Raw genomic sequence first — 21,056 nt, forward strand, 5'->3', positions numbered from 1 at the left:
TCATTAATGGACTTGCCAAGGCAATGCTACTTTCTATTCCTCCTACTTGATTCCCACAGCATGTTCAAAGATTGTAGCTGGAAGGCTACTCTCTGGTTTCCCTGAGCAATTCTTCCCATTGTTGAGTAGGATCCTTATCAAGAACGGTTGTGTTTTTTCCAAACCTATTTATACAAGTTGTTCTTTTTATTGTAATTAAATAATTTTCTTAAGAAATTAAGATTTTATTTTTAGGTAATCTCTACACCCAACGTGGGGCTTGAGCCCACAACCCTGACATCAAGAGTCATAGGTTCTACAGACTGAGCCAGCCAAGCTTCCCTGTAGTTATGTAACATAATTACTTGATGGTAAACTGTAGCAATATGACTGTGAAAAAGCACTATTTCTGCCAATTTAAGTACAAGAAGCTAAAATATTGTTGTTAAATATAGGTGCAAGAGAACACAGTGGCGACTGGGGGGACATGGCAACCCAGTGCAACACAGTACTCAGGTTTGGATCCTGGAACAAAAAGAGTATATTAGTGGAAAAACTGGCGAAATCCAAAGAGATACTAGAATTTAGTTAAGTGAAACGTACCACTGCCAGTTTCTCAGTTTTGATGACTACATTACAACAATGCAAGATGTCGTTAACATAACAGTCACAATAGGGAAACTTGATCAGGGCTATAGGAGAACTCTCTACATTATCTTTGCAACTTTTCTGTAAACCTGAAATTATTCCAAACTAACAATAAAAAGCTCATTTTTAAAAAGGTGTGGGAATGATGCTATATTTAACTTATTTAAAAAAAATTTTTAATGTTTTTTATTTTTGAGACAGAGAGAGACAGAGCATGAACAGGGGAAGGGCAGAGAGAGAGAGGGAGACACAGAATCCGAAGCAGGCTCCAGGCTCTGAGCTTGTCAGCACAGAGCCCGACATGGGGCTCAAACCCACAAACTGAGTGATCGTGACCTGAGCCAAAGTCAGACACTTAACCAACTGAGCCACCCAGGTGCCCCTCAAACCTAACTTTTAACTGTGCTCTGTTATCTCCCTATTGTCCTTAACTCTTGGGAGAAATTATGTTTAGCTCATTATGGCTATCTAAAATGAAACAAACTTGGCTTTAACTTAGAAGTTGATTAACTTGGAAGATTACTGAATCTTCATAAGAAGATTTAATAACTTTTTTTTTTTAATGTTTATTTTTGAGAGAGAGATACAGAGCGTGATTGGGAGAAGGGCAGACAGAGAGAGAGGCACAGAATCTGAAGGAGGCTCCAGGCTCTGAGCTGTCAGCACAGAGCCCAATGCGGGGCTCGAACTCACCAACTGTGAGATCATGACCTGAGCCAAAGTCAGACGCTCAACCGACCGAGCCACCCAGGTGCCCCCTTAGCTTATTTTAAATTAAATATTAAGGGATCCAAGTATCATTTTCTATGATTCTTGATTTGGGCCAAATTTTATCCATTAACCAATCACATTGGGTAAGAGTTCTACTATATAAAGATCACTTCTAGATGGTATCCACGCCGAATTCTTTGAGGCATGGGTGATTTCAAGAGCAAATCCTTTAGAGCCATTTAGAAAGAGAATATCTGAGATCCAAACCTGCTATAATTTTACGGTTGATTTTTATATCCCATATCCTATAAACGGCCAGAATTCCAGGAATTCTTAGCTGTTCAATTAACTAAGTCTAGGAGAGAGACCAGTAACCTTTACTGAATAAGGAGAACTGTAGAATGCACTGAAATCACATAGTAACAATCATCTTAGAAACTCAGAGTTGGATTCATTTTCAAAATCATCTAGCAAAATTCCCCTTACTTTTTTTAATTTTTTTTATAATGTTTATTTTTGGGAGAGACAGAGACAGAATACGAGTGGGTTGGGGCAGAGAGAGAGGGAGACACAGAATCGTAAGCAGGCTCCAGGCTCTGAGCTGTCAGCACAGAGCCTGACGTGGGGCTCAAACTCACGAGCCGTGAGATCATGACCTGAGTCAAAGTCAGACGCTCAACTGACTTAGCCACCCAGGTGCCCCACAAACTCCCCTTTCTGATGGCACCTATCCTACCCATCTGCTGTAACACAGTCTTCCAACCAGAAGTGGGTGAGGCACCTGTTACCTCTCAGGGACATCAGCTGTCCCTTTGTCCAATCTTAAAATATGTCTCCCTAAAGTATCTACCTATTTATGCTTATTTGACATCTTTGTCCATAAGGAAAAAATCTAATTTCTAATAGCAAGGTCAGCAACTACGGAAAGCTGAGTCTTTCCTACATTTATTAATTTGCTCATTCATTCATCCACTCAACCCTGTGGCAGTAGGTATAAACATTAAAAAGGTCCTTAGATCTTTGCCTTCATGGAGCAGGAGGGATGGAGCAGGAGGGAAGTAAGGGTGGTAAATGTTTACAAATAAATAGAAAACAATAGCTCTATCAAAACTGGGAGTCCTAACAGTCACTATTCAAAGCATGGCTGCTATAGTTTGGGTGAACAGAGAAGGCCCAAGGCACGGAAATATCTAAAATAAGGGCATTCCAGGTGTAGGGATCGACTGCTGCAAAGGTTTTTTTTTTTTTAATATAATTTATTGTCAAATTGGCTAACATACAGTGTGTGCGGTGTGCTCTTGGTTTTGGGGGTAGATTCCCATGGTTCATCGCTTACATACAACACACAGTACTCATCCCAACAAGTGCCCTCCTGAAGGCCCGTCACCCATTTTCCCCTCTCCCCTGCCTCCCCCTCAACCCACAGTTTGTTCTATTTAAGTGTCTCATAGTTTGTCTCCCTCCTTCTCTGTTTGTAACTATTTTTCCCCCCTTCCTTTCCCCATGGTCTTCTGAAACAAGCTTACTGGGTTGGAACACAGAGAAGGCCCGTGAGGCTGGAGTTTAGTGGACAGGAGGGGATAGGGTGGCATGAGATGAGACAGGAAAGTCAGAAGTGGTCAAAACATCTTAGCACCTGTAAGGCATGGGTACAAGTCTTGAGGTTGGATTTTAGTCCAAGAGCTACAAATATGAAACAAGGTGGCCTGACTTGTCTGATAAGCAGAGACTGAATTTAAAGGGAGGGCAAGAACGGAAGCAGGGAAATCTGTTAGGGGTCCATTGTTAGGGCCCCAATGAGAGAAGGTGCTGGTTTGGACTAGAAATGTGCTGTGGATATAGAGAGCAGTGAACTGACTCAAAGCTCGTCTTGGAGGAAGAACCAGCAGGATTTGCTGCTGGACTAAATATCAGAAATGGGTGCACAAAGAGAACCAGGGATAAGTATTATACATTTCGCTGATATTCCGCAAAGGGATTTCCTTCGTATGACCCTGGTCCCTCCACTCCAATAATCAGTAAGGCAGACAGTGACACCTGCCTTTCTATACAAGGACACAGGGATGTGGAGGCACAGCTCGTCAAGCAGGGATCTGAACTCAGGGCTTGTGACTCAGACTTTTCCGTGACAGTAGCTCTTATTTCCACATTTTACGTTCTTGTCAAAGAAAAGGAAAACAAAATAAATTCTATTAACTGTGTTCATTTATAAATAAAGAGTAGAAGCAGAGTGAAAGCTGAGAGGAGGAAACCAGCGTAACGTAACTCATCCTTCCCACCTAGAGATGTCACAACCGCGGCTTCAAAGGAAAACACAAACTTCTTCCATTAGTTAAACGAATGAATCAGGTTTCAGTTTCCGTATCCTCTCTCCTTTCTGTACAACTTGTCTTTGAAGGCATTCTGTTTGGGAAATGTGTGACCTTTACCCACCACACCGCACTTAATTGAATGCTTTGCATCAAAAGTTACCACGCTGATCAACATTTTACACCCACTGCCTTTCTGAAATACTTACCCCAGTTCCTTGTGTCTGTTTTGTTGAAATCGTCTTACAAAAATAAATCATATCAAAGTTTTTCTTTTATTATTCCTGAAACTTTGCTTGCAAAACTAAATATTTTTTAACACCATGGCAACACAGCCAGGACTCTGGCTAATGTATCCAGTCGTGTACCAGAGACCAGGCTTAGCAAACTACTGCCGCGGACAAATGGGCCGCGAAGGAGGAAAGAGCTAATAAATTAGGCATGGTCAATAATCAGTCAAGTCACGTCTTCTGGAGCTTCCTTAAAGGTGATAAATTAGCCACGTTCTCCTAATGGCTGATAACCCCCCTCTCCATTCTAGGACACACCGATACGCGTTGCGCGAATTGCAAACTGTATGACTCCCGAATGAGTTTAAACAAAACCTCCCACATCTCCCCAAAGTACTTCCTCAGACATCTGCTCCTCTGACCCTTCTAGTATCCCAGAGTTGGAGAGGGTAGGATGATCAGCTGCAGTATTTCAGCCGAGGCTCACAAAGGTTAAGTGATTTGTTAGAGTTGCACGGCTTATCACATGGTTGGCAAGAGGCAGAACTAAATTTTTTAAACTGCATCTCCTGAACCCCCAGCTGGGACTCCTTTCCACAAGCCAGCTTCTGCCACCGAGACTTAACTCTCACTTACAGATGCGCTGGGTGGTTGTTGTTGCCGTGTTGGTATATTTATCAAAGTGGTACCTGCACATAGTTAAGAGAAGACACGTATCCTACTCCAGGAAAAGCAGTTCCCCATTTCCATCCCACAATCTCCACTCAGTTCTCCCTCCCCAGAGGCAGACATTTGTGCCAATCTGACCTGATGATTTCAGTACTTAATTGCAGGTCTCCAGCAAGCGTCTATCGGCACTCGGTGCACATCTTTCTCTTGATACAGTATAAAAGATACAGTTGTCTTTCCTTCCCGGATACCTACTGCACACGAGCCCCCTTTCGGGATAGCACAACCACAGCTTGGCTGGACTGGCATCCTGTGTTAACATTAACATGCCTTTGCAAACACAGCTCCCTGTCTCAGCAGATACACAAATTCTGATTAATTTGTCTTTCCTAGACCTCCTCCTGCGCTCAAACTCCCTCACCCTCACGATATTTCTTTTTTTTCTAATATGCTCTGTGTTCTATGTTCTTTTCATGAAATGAACTCCAAACGTGTTGCTAGTTGTGTAACTCTTGTCAAAACATTCAGGACACATCAGATACATTATTAGGTACGTATCTTCAAGGATCTTCTCCAGGATTCTTTTGACCCAATCTAATCTGGAATGTCTGCTCTCTGTGCCTGGCTGCCATCCTGGGCCGTCCACCCTGTAGTATCTCTTTACCTCTCTTCTCCATTGGATTTTTAATTTCCTGTCATCTTTGTCTTCCTATTTCGTAATAAAGCACATTCTGTAGTAGCATCCTGAGGATGGCTGCATGGGAAGTAAATATTTTTGATAACTTACATGTTTGATAATACTTTCATCTGTCTTCATATTTGATTGATGATTTGGTGGATGTAAAATTCTGGATTGGGAATAATTCCTTCAGAATTCGGATCCATTTCTAGCTTCTAGTGTTGCTGTTGAAAGACCTAAAGCCATTCTGCTTCCTGATTCTGGGTAATTGGTTTCCACATCTCACCCCTCCAACTCCCTTTCCCTTCTAGAAGTGTGTAAGTTTGTCCTGAGTATTCTGAAATGTTCTAACAATGGTATGGATCTGTTTTATTCCATTCTGCTGGAATCCCTTTGGGACTTTTAAAATAAGAAACTTGTGTCCACTTTGGGAAATTTTCTTGAATGATTTCATTGATTTACTTATGTATGACTACATAGGAATGTTTATGTATTTATACATATACATTTACACACAAATTTGTGTCAAGTCATGTGGCAGTGAAAATTGGATTGCTTCTCACCTTTTTCCGCTCCTGGATTGGAATTCCACTTTTGTATTTGGTGGATTCATTTACCACTTGTCCATCTACTTCCTGAGCTTCAGAAAATTTGCAGTTATGGTTTTCTCTATCCTTCTGTGCTCTTGACATGATGCTTTCAAAGAATTTTATTATTTTTAACATAATTTTTAAGAGGAACTGAAATCCTACATGAGTGCTTAATCCAGATGAGTGTTCAACTGCCCATCTTTTCTCAGAAGTCCTCCAAAAGTCTTCCAGAATCTGTTTTCTCCCTTCATCAGAGCTATACTGCTTACAGTCCATGCTCAAACGAATAATTAAAGAAAAAAATTCATTCTCATTTCTTTTCTTTCTCTCTTAAAGAACACTTACACTCTTGTGGGAAGAAAGCTACTTGATAGACTTCATTTCTCCTGCACAGACAGGGCTGGTCCAGAGCACAGAAGCAACAGTCTGCTTTGCCACGTGACTTGACAAATCCTGGAAGGTTCCCCTAATTTCCCATCTATGCCAGAACCACATTACATGTAATGTCCACGAATGGAAGAGATAACAAAGAGTCAACACCACGCAGGTCACCCTGGGTGGCCCTGTAGTCCTCTGATATTCATCTGGCTGCCCATCTCAGACCAGTATGCTTGCCTTCTGGGTCATAAAGGAATAAAACATAGGGAAGGCGATTTTCAGAGACAGAGATAGAGCAAGTGTATCAGAGAAACCAAAAGAAATGGACAGAGAGGAAGCAGAAGGATAGAGATCACAGCAGGTAAATTAGTTGAGTGGTTATGGGTAGAGACCCAAAAAAGCCTAAAGTCAATCCAGTTACCACCTGTAATCCCTTTAGCAGATGAACTAGAGAAATAAATGGGGCTTATTTGTCAAGATTTCTCATTCTAGATCATACTGTTAGTGCCTGAGGGGAGGGTCTACAAACAGTAGAAGAAAAAAGCATGGTGCAACACAGAGTATAAACTCTGTAGTCAGATAAACCTGCTTCCAGTCTGAGCTTCATCATTAGCAGCAAAGTTGCTTCAACTTCCTTACTGTTAGAATGCAGGCAGTCCTCAGTTTGAAGGTGTTTTAAGAAACAGAGGAGCTGGAAGCCAATTTGCAGGTTTTTGGTTAAGTGTGCATTAAGCAGCCACTGTCATCGTTAGTGATGGTGGAAACGGACGTGCACCACACCCCAGAACATATTCTGCGCCCGTGTCCACTGCCCATCCTTGAAAGGAGGATGTTCTGAGATTGCTTAGAATTGCCAGTGCATGGTGGTCATAAAAAAGGGAACCAACTTTTAGTTGGTTTTCTTATTGCTTTTAAACTCTCTATAGACATCCAGATAAAAGGACAGCAAGTTAAATTTAAATGTGAGATAAACAAGGAATAGTTGTGTGTGTGTGTGTGTGTGTTTTTTTAATGTAAGTGTATCCTGTGCAATATTTGAGACACACTCCTGCTAAAAACAAAAGGCTTGTTTATCTGAAATTCAGATTTAACTGAGCCTCCTGCATTTTATTTAATAAATCTAGCAACTCTAAGGATACCCCCATATTGCATGCACTGGGGGCAGAATTGTAGCCATTCTAGTCTTCTGTTCCCCTGACTGTGTGTCTACTGCAAATTCAAAGGAACAGTCACCACACAGACCTTCTTTAAATCATCTTCTTTGCTTCCTGGGATAAACTCAGTAGGCAATCGCTTTTCCTAAATTCTGTTTTGGGGTCAGTAGTACTGACTTAGTGTGCCAAAGGCTATACTTTTGTCCAAGTGGTGGACGGATACAGAGATTCCTGACCAAGGAGAAACCAACATGCTTGTAAGAAAGATGGAGTCAGAGAGGAAGGTAGAGACTCGAACTTTCACTAGAGAACTGTTGAGTGGAATCATGACACATCCTTCCCACTACCCCCAGTAATGCAAACTTTAATATCCACTAGTAGATTAGCAATGACAGTTATTAGCATTTCTCCTTATTTTTCATGGCCAAATCTTGTTTAACTACAGTATTGAGGAGAGGAAAGGACATACTACACAACCCCAAATCAAAACATAAAAAAAATAAAAGTGGTCATGGGCACGATGAAGTGCAAGTTCTGCTGACCAGCCCTTCTGCCTTCCCTCCATCACTGGGGACGCCAATTCTACTGGAGACAGCTTCTCCTCCTTCCCGATGCCAACAGTGCTCAGAGCCTCAAACCCCGCCTCACATATCTCACCCTCCAGCACCTCACAGATATCAGCTCATCAGTGCATTTGCCCAAACGCTTAATTTATTGATTATGTTAAATGAGCTAAACAGCAAAGGAGAGGACTGTTTCTACCTTGCAGGAGACACAACAGGTGGTCTATGGCTTACCGTGTAGTTTCATATAAGAAAGGTTTTCCAGCATGTAAAGAGTAGAGCTGACTTACTGATTGTTAAAAATAATATATTAACTTGAAAAAAAAAAAAAAAAAAACTATGACTAGTCCTTAACCTCACTAACCTACCTACCGAGAACTCAGAGTTGATTATAACTTTTTTTTTAAATCTAGTTTTAATTGTAAAAATTTCATATACATATCCAAATAGCTAGACTATTGCCTCTATACCAGTCTCTGCCCATGGCCATGAGAAACTACCAGGTAGAAGGTTCTTATTTTCTGCTTTTATGTGTGGAGGTGTGTGGTTCCCTCCCCAATTCCTCCTCTTTTAGCTGATTATATTGGTATTGACTGTATGCCTCTAAATAATAGGAGTATTAATTTTGGGGTGGGTCTTTACCAGGGATTTGGGGCTAAAGGAAGGAAAGAATTCGGTCTGCCTTCTTTACCTGGAAGACATACTGACTATAGTTTGGAAAATCTACAAACAACAACAACAACAAAACCCTACAACAAAAAGCCCCTCTCTTTCCTGAACTGTTACTTTCATGTGTTTATGAATTTAATATTCTCCTGTCCTCTCTATGTGGAAATAGAATGTTCAGGTCCTAGTGTTGTACAAAACAGAGGTTCATCAGGATGGCTTTGGGCTAATTTGATCACTCCATTACAATGAGGACATTGGGATTGAAAATGCTTAAAGATGTGATGGATGTACTTTAATGTAAAGTTAGTTTGGAAATATTACTACCATTCAAACTTAGAATGAAGTTTTTTAATAACAATTCTTGAATGCCTGGACTATGCATCTCACACAGGATCTCATTTAGAGAAAGCTTAAAAAGGTTAACAAGTTAACATAAGTATTTGCAGGATAAACATGTCTAGAATGATAACAGATATCAAAAAGTCAACACAGACTCTTGCTTTTCTTAAACTGTCATATTCCCAAATATTTCTAAATGGTACAAAAGAAAGGACATGTTCAAATACATATTCTTAAATATTTAGAGAAAAGGACATCATGAGAATTATCTTAACACACACACACTTGCATCTCAGCCAAGACTTTCAAATAAGCTGGAGTATCTTCCACTGAGGGCTAACTATCAATTACATTTTCCCAAATTCATATATGGAATAACAGAGCTAATAATGCATCATTTTCAAGGCACGATTTAGTAATAGCTAGTTGATTAAATAGCCTATCTTTAATGACAGGGGATACTGAGTAACTCTTGCTGGCTAATACGAGTGATTTAATTTTGTTTTTAAATTTTTCAGACCATGCTGACTTCTCAACATCTATCTGAAGAGTTCCCCTCTCATTTTCCAAAAACAAAAACAAAAAAAAATTCAGCTTTCCAACTTCCATAGCCACAGTGAAATTTTCATAATAAAATACTACCATAGGATCATATCAAATCAATATGGATTGGGGGTTTTGCTATTTTTTTTAATGTTTGTTTATTTTTGAGACAGAGAGAGAAAGAGCGAGCATGAGCAGGGGAGGGGCAGAGAGATAGAGAGACACAGAATCTGAAGCGGGCTCTGAACTGACAGCAGTGAGCCCAATGCAGGGCTCAAACTCCCGAACCGTGAGATCATGACCTGAGCTAAAGTTGGTCGCTTAATCAACTGAGCCACCCAGATGCCTCTGTAGAACCTTTCTCAGAAAACACCAATTCACATTTCATGCAATACCGGTGAACATCACCACTTGAGAAATCGTACATCTTATGGCCTCAGCAATGGTGTGCGTGTGTGTGTGTGTGTGTGTGTGTGTGTGTCTATCATTAGTATTAACTGCCACAATTAGGATACATTGCACAGTGCATTTGTTCCTATTGCTACTATAACAAATTATCATACACTTAACTGATTAAAACAAATGTACTAAATATATTACCTTATAGCTCTCTGTGTTAGAAGTCTAACATGGGTCTACTGGGCTGAAACCAAGGTGTGTTGACAGGGCTGCATTCCTTCCTGGGGGCTCTAGGGAAAATCTGCTCCTTGCCTTTTCCAGTGTTAGAGGCTTCCCACATTCCTTGGTTCACTGCCCACTTCTTCCATCTTCAAAGCCCACAACACTGCATTTCTCTGATCATTCCACTGTACTATCTCCCGCTGGCCACAGACAAGGAAAATTCTCAGTTTTTAAAGATTCATTTTAAAGATCCATGTGATTAGATTAGGCCCACTTGGATAGCCCAAGATAATCTCCCCATCTTAACATCGGCAAAGTTCCCTTTTGCCATGTAAGGTAACATGTTTCAGGGATTAGGGTTTGGACATTTTTGGGAACCATTATTCTGCCTACCACATATGGGTTGGTAAAAATACCTTGAGAGTTCTGACCAGTAAACAAGGTCAAAGAATAAGAAAGAGAGCAACTATTTCTACCATTTGTTTTTTCCTAATTGTTACTTACCACAGTATCAGGGAAGCTAAAATTATTGTCTGAGTAAGGGATACAGAACAGTAAACAAAATATGGGACACATTCCCAAGCACCAAGAATTGGGTTCTGTCACCACTAAGGTAGAGAAGAGAGTGCAAGTGCTCCGGGAATTTGATTCTCCACAAATATATCCAGCAGGCCTCTCAGCAATATGGGCCTGATTCTACAAGGTGTGCATTTTCCAATAAAAGGTATATACCCCTAATCAGTTTTACTGAAGTTTTCCTTACTAATGGACCATGCATTCATTACCTCCTCTGACATAGGCCCTATAATTTTCCCATTTCACAGGTAAGAAAAGGAATCTTCTTTATGGTTTTGTTACCTGACAAGATCCTGCTTCCAACAAACCAGTAAAAGTACATCATCTGATTCCAAAGCCCGAGTTCTTAATCCTACACAATAATTGTGTCTATTCACTTGTGTGTGTGTGTGTGTGTGTGTGTGTGTGTGTATTCACTTCTCGTGACCCCTGTTTCCTATATGTCTTCCCCATGCCCAAGTAAATTTTCTCCTGTCTCTGATCTGAGGGTCTACACATGTGGCTCTAAGAGTGTGCGTGTGTGTGCGTGTGTGTGTGCGTGCGCGCGCGCGTGCGCACACACTCACTCATGCGCACATGTTCAGTAACTCTCTGTCATTGGCACCACCATGAGGCTTTCTGCCTTTAACACATAACTTACTGTTTTGATCTGGGTTCAAATATGGAGACCTCTGGGTCACAGGCAGGATAGATGACAAGTGCATGCCTTAGAGTCATATCTAGCTTCAAAATGTGGCTAGATCATCACCTGTAATTTGGCAAGTTATGTGAACACCATGAACTTCAGTTTCCTCCTCCTAGGAGAGACTGATAATAGTATCTGCTTCGTGGGGTCGTTGTAAAGATTAAAAGACATGATTATGTAAAACATCTGATAGATAATAATCACACAAGAAACTGGCTGATACTATGATCATCAGCTGCCTGCTCTTTTTATCTACATAAAAGTGCTATTCAAAGTTCTCGTTTCTACAAAAGATGCTTATCAGCAACATCTATTTGTATCACTGACATCTGCACAACCAACAACTATAGTTTAATTCCCACCCTATTGCTAAGGTGTGGTTGAAAACAGTTTTCTTCTAAAGGGCTACGCCTGCCTGGAGAAATGGGGCCTGAGATGTCTTGAAATTTGCTAATCACATCTGGTTTAGCTTTAGACATTTTCTGGGGTTTTGCCAGCAGCCACGACATTTTAATGGCTACAATAAACCTCAAAGCCTCATCAAATCTTTGCTGTATGTGTGAAAATTATGTCCTCTTCAATTAAACATTCAATCTAGGCTCACACCAAGGCCTTATGGAAAAGGAGGTGGAACCTGAATGGGAAGGGAGATGAAACAGACCGCCACGACTCTGGCCATCTTGCCAGATGGCATTTAGGAGAAAAAGAAATTCATTAGAGAACCAATGGTCTGTATTTTCTTTAAATATTTACTAGGTACCTTTCATGTGTTAAAAACACTGGCATCTCGAAAGATTAGCAGGGCATTTTTGTTTAAATATCCAATGTGGGGGGGCTGGAGGGGAGCCCCACTTTTCCCTTTTGCCTTGTGGTGCTTCACATCTCTTGGTGAAGTCTAATACAAAGGAGAAAAACAACTGAGGTAATGTTTAGTTTCCCCTCCCAGGGTGGGTCCTCCAGCTCCAGAAGCTCTTGCAGCTCCTTAAAATGACTGAGGAAAAGTGTCAGTTGAATACGGAGGGATGTGGAATGGCACCTGGGATCGCCCTGGAGAAAATAAGGTATGCTAAAGGGGATGCTCTGTGGGAACACCTGCCTCTCCACTGTCTTCCCAATTCACTCTTCTCATCCCTTTGTTATCATCATCAAACACTTGCAGAAGTCAAAGGTGCCTGAAAGAGGCCGCAGGAGAGGAGGAAAGGTCACACATACACCAGGTTTCTGCTCACAAAACGACACAAGACAGCAAAGGGCCAGGAGACCAGGGGGGAGTCGTATTCAGGGACAGCCACGGAGTGAAAGGCATGGCTCTTCTTGGCCACAGCTAAGCTTGCAGCCATCCTGGGGACTGGCCTGGGCCCTAATCCTGCCATTGGAGAGCGACAGAAACCTGCTGCAGGACGCTTCACTTTGTTTCATCACAGTGAGAGTCCAGCCCCTCATCTCAGACAAGGATAAAACTGTCAGTGGTTTTTTTTGTTTTTGTTTTTTTTTTTTATGAGAGGGAAAAGGATAACCACAAGTTCATATATCACATTCCTAAATGAAGCATCCATTTGGTTGCATTCACGCTCTTAACCACATCAACAGGAGGGAAAAAAATCCACATGTTCCTTTAAAAATAATTTACAAGGTAGAAATATTCACTTGTAACCGCTCTCCTTATTTAAGCAAGTTTTATGCCCAAAATAAAGCTAAATGGCTCTCCCCGCCACCAGGGATCTGTCCCACTTCACTTCCATTTCCAGGCTGCTCTCTGTCTAAGACTTGGGTTTCTGAGCGCCCTTTCACAATAAACATTTTTAAAATGTTTATTTTATGTCTTAGTGTAAAAATATTCCTGGTTCAAGCTCTTCATTTCCTCAAGCTCTCCTTTTGGCACTCTGAGCTCCATTTCCACATTAACACGCTCCCTAAATCCTCCGTGGAGCTCTTCAATTGGAGTTAGACAAGCTCCAATGCAAGTATTTATATTCTTGGACAAGGAGATGTCTCCACAGTGAAAACACAAGACTCTAGCAATGCCAAAGGAAAATTCCTGCTCGAGAGAGACATATTTTCACCTTAAAAAAAAAACAAACAACCTAAAAGGGGCTTTCAGCATGTTGTTGTGAATAATTAAAAATGTAAATAAACTAAAAGAGAATGTTGACTATGTGTCCTGACACCTTTATTAGACTCCTACACGTGAACCACATATATAGGGGCGTGTGTGGCTGCACACATGTGTGCACACATGTGACATGTTTCAGGCGGCACAATAACCTGGCTTAGAAACTGCATGAGTTCTAATCACATAGACCTGATTAGAGCCCAGTAAATCTGCCTCTCACTGGCTGTATGAATGTAACTTCCCTGAACTTCATTTTTCTCCTCTGTAAAATGGAGTTGGTATACAGTTCCTGCTTATTGGGGTTGCCGTAATAATTATACGAGACAACAATAAGCATTCAATAAAGGGCTGCTGCTATTGTTATTAAAATGATCATCTGTAATATGTTGGAAAATGTAGATGTAAAAGATGTGGATATAAAAAGCACTAATTAACACTAATCAAACATAGCGCCTCCAAACAGAGCACAAGAGATGGAGAGCTTCACGAGGAATTGAAGTCTACGCCAATTCCCTTCCATGAACCAGACATACATCCTCCTCCTCAATCATTAAAAAAAAAAAAGAAAAGCTTAGCTATTATCATAATAACAGAACAGTTCCTGTTACCTTCTAGTTGCCTCTTCAGTTTGCGCAAATCTTTTATGAGGTCTTCAAACTTGACTTGGGAAGCCAGAAAGAAATCTTGTGGTTCAGGCAGAGGGAAAATACTCTTTTCTGTTCCTGCTTCCTAAAAGACATGGTTAACAAAGTATGTTATACTTCCCCAATTGTCACTATCAATTGAAATTCCAAAGCATCTTTTATTGAAAGCGCAAATAAGAATCCGAGAAATGCTCCTTGGCCATTCCTAAGTTTGGACCTGGTTACTTTGAAATGCTTTCGTGTCTTCCACAATATCATTTTGGTCCTAATGCCACTGAGGGCTGGGTTCTATTTTGCCTCATGAATCGAAGAGAAAATTGTCAGGTATGCCCTGATCTTGGACGCCGTCCTCTCATGGAAAAAGGCACAGGAGGAACACATGAAAGTACTTAAAGTCCCCGTTTGAGCTTCACGTGGTAGCAATTAGATAACTCATCTTTGGGGTATGCCAACTGGTGTGCGTCGGAAGGTGCTGAACAAGAAGGCACTACAATGGAAGAAACAATCACCCTCCCTTCTGCTGTGACCTACCCTCGGCTGCGGCTTTAAGCTCCAGAGGGTGTGTGGGGGGGATCAAGTTCTTCACATATATGTAAAGACTTCCCAAACGTTCTTTGGCTTATCTTTGTATATACTTGCTGAGGGCCTGGTTTGCCATAGTTTTTGACAAGCTCCCCGACTATACGTCATAGAGGATCTAAGCTGAGAAATACCTTGAGGGACACAAGTTTCAGGCGTATGGAAAGATAAGCTGAGCCTCAAATATCTTTTCCAGTCTATCCTGCTTTGTCCCTGAGTTGTTTAACATAAGCCCTGCATCTTGCATATCTCAGGCAGTCTTCAGTTATTCCTCTCTCCACACAGGCTGTTTTGCCAGCTTTCCTTCACATTCCATCTTTCCTTCTGCCATTAGGACTAATTCCAAACTCTGAAACTGCTTTATAAGGCACTTTATGATCTGGCCTCTTCCACCCTCAGTCTTCTTCCACCTTCCCCCTATCTCTAACTCCGTCTCCTAAATGTTCATAAAATAACAGAACAGGCCACAATCTCTTGTCTCTGGGCTTTTGTCTATAAAACTGTCCCTTTCTAACTCTTCTGTAGAAACTCCTCACACCTGCATGTGTTCATATCATTCTTCAAGTCTCAAAACAGGTATCACTTCCCCAAAGATTGCCTCTAACCCTCAGCACCTGGGTGTTTACAAGGGCCCCTGCTGTTTACCGTTGTCACGGCGCTTATCAATGTCAATTTCAAAATTGCTGTGTTAACTTAGAGGCTTCTCCCGCTAGACTGCAAGCACTGTGAGGGCAGGTACTGTATATAGCTCTCAGTACAGCATACAACACGTGGCATACAAACTTTGTTTGGCACCTATAAAAACACTGTTCTGAAAAGTGTGTACCTTGAGCAGGAGACATTTCAATTACCGTCATTTTTTCTTATGGTTTCAGGAATTCCCTTCCTTTAAGACCTTTAGCTCCACGTGAGATGCTAAGAAAAGGTGGTTTTCCTCATTTTATTGAAACATTCTGCAAGATCAGTGTGCTTTTTTCCCCATCTCTCTATACTTATTTTACTGTTTTCAAAACAACGAAGTAGTACTTGCGACAGGATGGAACACCATCCAAGATGCTTGCCGAGAAGCTCCATGGCAATCTACATTGGAAGAACTCATGCATGTTATCTCTAACTATTTTCTAAAACTTTTTTTTATCAGATTCAGCACTGGCTTCAATTTTTTTTTTTTTTTTTTTAAGCTAGAAAAAGAGAAAGTGCTACTGAGCAAATCAGCCTGGTAGCATCTCTTGAGAAAGCTGCTCCATTAGAGCTCGAAAGACATGGCTCTAGATGGATTTCTGTAAGCTTCACAAACCTGGACTTGGACCCCAAACCAACATGAGTAGAAGGAGGCTTGGAACAGGAGTCACCTTTCTCCTGCTAATTGCTCATCACAACTAACCACAAAAATCATCACTTATGCTCCTACGGGGAGGGGATAGCTTAATAAATCACATAATTCTATACTCTTGCTGAGTGAAATCAATTTTTGCACTGTGAAACGCAGGAGAGCATCACACAAATGTTGACTTCTGATTTTTCCCATACTGAGCCATTCCCATGTTTGAAACTATTCTTACTGGAAGATTTTCCTCTGTGAAGTCAATTCCACTAGGTTTAGCTCTCTTTGAGGGTCACATTTCATTGGCAAATTTCAGCCTTCCTACACAATGCATCTGACTTGGTTGTGTAGACGCTACAGACACTACAAGATAAATCTGTTTATGCTAACCCTAGATCAGAAATGTTACCTCTCAAGATTCTTCCGGATAATTCTGCTGTCCTACTAGTACCTGCTGCCAGAACTTTGGGTATATACCTATTGCCTGAAGCTTCAACATGTCTGCCCCCTCTACCAGAATAAAGCTCTCACCTCTTTGCACCTAATTATTTACAAATGTCACTTATTACACTCTTGCGGATATTTACAGCAGATTCAACCTAGTAAGTATTTGTCAGACACCTAAATTACAGATGCTACAAAACAGACAACAATGAGTTTTGGAACTCAAGGAGCAATGCCAGACTAACAATTAATTGCTCAATGATATCTACATACAAGGCAGAATAAGATGTATCAAGACAGAAGTTCAAACCAAGTGTTCCCCGGCTTCAAAGGATTAAAAGATAAGGAAGTGAAAAAAGATTTCATGGAAGAAGGGAAGAATAGTTGTACTATTTTGTACTATTTTGTACTATTTTTTATTTTATCTTTCTTCCCTTTTACCAAAGTGACATGTGTTCATTATGTCTAATTGAAAGACAGAAGAAAGTTAAAATCTTTTCCACCCAGAGATAATCAAACATTTTTTTATATCTCTGGTATCCTAGGTTTTTCTGTGTGTTTATGTATATTTATATTTACATATTTGAAATTATATATTGTTTTAAACCCATGTTTTTAATATAAAAGCAGATCAAGAGTATTTTCTAATGCCACTAGATTTTCTCCTACATACTTTCCATGGCAGTGTATTATTCCATCTTGTAACTCTAGCATAATTGACGTGGTCTTAGTCTCTACCTTTGGACACCTCCCCAAAATCTTGCTATATTTTGTTATTACAAATTATTATAAGTATAATAGTGATACATATCTTTATTTATTTCCTTAGGATAAAAATTCCTAGAAATATTATATAGATTTCTAGGGCTTCTGATACAGAAAGGTCAAAGTCTTGCTAAGCCATACTGTACATTTGCATGAATGAGGAAATGTGTCCCCCATAAGTAGGTATAGCTCCGTGGGGAAACAGATTGGCAAGCACGTGCCATCTTCATGTGATTTTTTTTAAAGGTGCCCTTTATAGGACACAGTTTGGTGAGTCAAGGGCAGTCTAGATATGGGTCCCATTATACATGGAGATCTTAAACAGGGAAGAATTCCATCAGCCATTTGTGATAGTCCTAATAAAGTTTTGATCAATTTGTACCGCTAGGTCTATGTATCTAGTTGGCGATTTATATCTTCTGTTTGATTTTTGCTTTTGTTTTTGTGTTTTTGGGAAATTACCTGCAGCCTCTTGTACCAATTTTTTTTTTTTTTTTAAATGAGAGGGGACCAGTTGTCCTTTCCATGTCATTTCTGAAAAGCTTGTTACCTATTAGGTTGCAAATGTATGTGTTGCTACTGGGAGCTTTCTCCCAAAAGTTAATTTATTATTTCAAGAGAGTATTAATAAGACAGAAGCTTAATATAAAGAGGCTGGTGATGAGAAGAGGTCCAGTCAGGGAGAACATTGGATATAAAAACACATCAGTGGGGCACCTGGGTGGCTCAGCTGGTTGAGCGTCTGACTTCGGCTCAGGTCATGATCTCACAGTTCATGGGTTTGAGCCCCGAGTCGGGCTCTGTGCTAACAGCTTAGAGACTGGAGCCTGCTTCAGATTCTGTGTCTCCCTCTCTCTCTCTGCCCCTCCCCTGCTCACACTCTGTCAATCTTTCTTTCAAAAAATAAATAAACATTAAAAAAAATTAAAAAAAAAAATAAAAACACACCAGTGAGAAAACATAGGGTGTGTTTGGAAAACATGGGGTCTTAAATCACAGACTACGTGTAGGGGGAAAATGGAAAAAAAAAAAAAGCATGGTTGTAAAAGACTGGAATTAAATTGGGTAGAGTATTAATTCAGTTGAAAATGGGGAGTCATTTCTGTTTTTGAGTAACAGAGTGATGCAGTAGGACCGGGACTATAAAAACTGATTGGGCCTTGGGCGTGGGATGGACTGGAAAAGGAGCAACCAGGTGTGGGGAGACAAGCTGGGAAGCAACCAGAATAGTCCAGGTGAGTTACCTTAAAGCCTGGATGAGTGGGGCAGAGGGATGAAAAACAAGAAAGAAACATGAGAAACAATTTAGTCGAAGGACAGAGAGGAACCAAAGAGGAGCAGAAGCTTCATGCTTGAATGACCGAAATGATAATCTCCTCATTAGAAACAGGAGAAGTTTGAGGAGGGGGGTTGGGAGATGATTCATTTCAGAGACACTGAGAACAGACAGATGAGGAGGGGAGGATAGAAGCCTATAGACTTCATCAGTGCCTAGCTTGTCTTCTGGATGGAATCATAGGCCTTTTGAAAACAAGGCCCTGGAATCCTTACTTTTCTTCCCTTGGAGCCTAGGAAAAACCCTGCTTGAGTGGACAGCTAAGCAGGAGTCCTGACAACATTTTCCTGAGACTTTTCCCATTCATATTGATTGCTAGATTTCCCAACACCTTACAACAGTACCTCTTTCTTCTCAAAGTTAGGACTCCTTGTTCTCAATTTAATGAGAAGGAATTAAACATAGAAAATTGTGCTCAGGTGGATTCTCACTGAAATTTTTATTTCTAATTGCAAATGTAATCTGAGCAGAGAGGATGGATTTCAAATTCCACTTCTTCAACTTGTTCACAGATGAACATTACTGATAAGGTACTGGGTATTACTGCATCTTGATTTCCTACATTTTGGTCTGCAGCCCAGAGCCAGTTTCAGATACAACCAATTACTGAATGGATATAGATTTCACAAAGACCCCCACGATCTGGTTAGAAGGCATTGGGGGTCTCTCTGAAACTGTGTTATAGAGTGGATTAAGAGTCAGTAGATTGAAAGGCACTGAATAATGCTTCTCTTTACAAGAGTCAACTAAACTTTCTTGGCTTCAGCATTCCCATCTGTAAACCAAGGAGGCTGGATAGCTCTCAAATTCTATGTTGGACTTGAAATTCATCCACCCATCCATCATCTAATTTCTGAATGCCAACAATGTGTAAGAGTTGAAACCCCATTAGTGTAGTTTTCCACATAATGCTATTTCTTACCTGATCATAGTAACGCAGGTAATATTTCACGACATAGTCCACCAGATTAATCCCATTATCCTAGGTTTAAAAGAGAAGCTTAAATGAAAATCATTCACATGAGACTAACATATTATATAGTTGAGTACTGAAATCTCAGTTTGTGACCCTGATACTTTTAATTTGCAATACCTGGTCCTAATTCTGTTTGCGACTGGCAAGATTTCCCACTCTCCTCTTTGTCCAGCAATTTTTTTTTTATGTCATCTATATATCTATGACACTCCACTATTCTTTGTGGGGGTAAAAAAAAAAAAAAAAAGAATCAAATAGATAATTCATAAGACCTCTGAGGTAATGACTAAAACAAACAAACAAACATATACACGGTCTCATTATTTTCTGGCATAAAGCCAAGACAGGAGGGGGTGGGGGAGTGCCAAAGGGAACCAGGGACTAGAACAGAAAACCATCCCTCCCTTCCCACCTTTCAAAAAATGTGTGTTCTTAATGGCGTGAAAAACAATCAGGACAGCTTAAAAGGAGCGCCATGCCACTTTATGACCCTGGGAGGCCAGGGGCAAGCAGGCCCTCCCACAAGGCAGCCTTTGTGTCTTGTTCACATGGGTCTAATTCTAATTTGCCTGTGTGTTTCCCCTCCCTTCACTGCCCCTGCTCCCCATGGGACGCCTAGATATGGGCTGGTTGTTTCTAAAGAGAAAGCTCTGCAGGGGTGTGGAGCCAAATGATAATCAGGCTCAGAGAGTTTGACAGTAGACCCTCGGCCCAATTGTTGTGGGCCAAAGAATAATTCAAATGCTCAGCTCAACTGGTGATTCAACATTGCTCCCTACTCAGGAATGAGTAAATTACAAGTAGTCAACACTAAATTCAAACAGACTCAAGCCTTGTGCTATGGCTGATACTGCGTGCTGTTTCCTTCTCTCATTACAGTTCAACATCCAATTGCGTTCTTTTAGAACAAACCAATATTGGGGATTTTGTCGTCTCTGTCAGACCAAACATGAAAAACCAATTTTTATCCAAAAGTCAAAAGAAAGCAAAGAAAAAGTTTATTGTTAAAGGGAGAAAAGAGATGAATGGAGCAACCAAGAAAACACATAGATATGTCTAAATTAAAGGTATAGAAGGAATATAATGGCAAATCATAGAATCTTGTTGTGAGAAATAAATACCCGACTTTTGACGTCCTTGAGTTTGGGCAGAATTTCTAAGCTATATCCATCTGCTTGTCCCCGAGTTCTATTTCCTCCATTCATGTAATTTCCAAAAGCCAGAATGAGAGCTAAAATATCCTTCACACTCTTCATGTGCAGCAAGCCCTGTGACAGCAAATACCGATTATTACAGAGCTGGACTTCAAAGGTACCTATGTTCATTCAACAGCAAATATTTACTGAGTAGCCATCAGGTTATTTGGTGGCTGGACTGACAGCTGACGACATGGAAAATTTCTATCCTTTCAATGAACTGAAAGTCATCATTTTCTATCCTTTCAATGAATTACGAACTGCATGTCTTAATAGTGAGGACTAAATATTAGTGTTTCTATTTGAGCCAGTTTTACTTTTTAAATATTTATTTTA

The 21,056-nt window shown here is 40.6% G+C and overlaps 1 protein-coding gene across 11 annotated transcripts in view; it reads right to left on the reverse strand.

Annotated features, from left to right (window-relative positions):
• FMN1 (formin 1) overlaps window positions 1-21,056 on the reverse strand; it is a 432,271-nt gene that overhangs the window by 115,788 nt on the left and 295,427 nt on the right. For all 11 annotated transcript variants that reach the window (XM_042942504.1, XM_042942497.1, XM_042942498.1 and 8 more), the window contains 3 exons: window positions 20,646-20,792; window positions 19,471-19,530; window positions 14,065-14,185 (listed from right to left, as the gene is read on the reverse strand). In XM_042942504.1, coding sequence (XP_042798438.1) covers window positions 14,065-14,185; window positions 19,471-19,530; window positions 20,646-20,792 — 328 coding nt within the window. The remainder of the gene's footprint in view (window positions 1-14,064; window positions 14,186-19,470; window positions 19,531-20,645; window positions 20,793-21,056) is intronic.

This window comes from Panthera leo, chromosome B3 (assembly GCF_018350215.1).
Source record: "Panthera leo isolate Ple1 chromosome B3, P.leo_Ple1_pat1.1, whole genome shotgun sequence".
In the NCBI taxonomy this organism is placed as follows: domain Eukaryota; kingdom Metazoa; phylum Chordata; class Mammalia; order Carnivora; family Felidae; genus Panthera; species Panthera leo.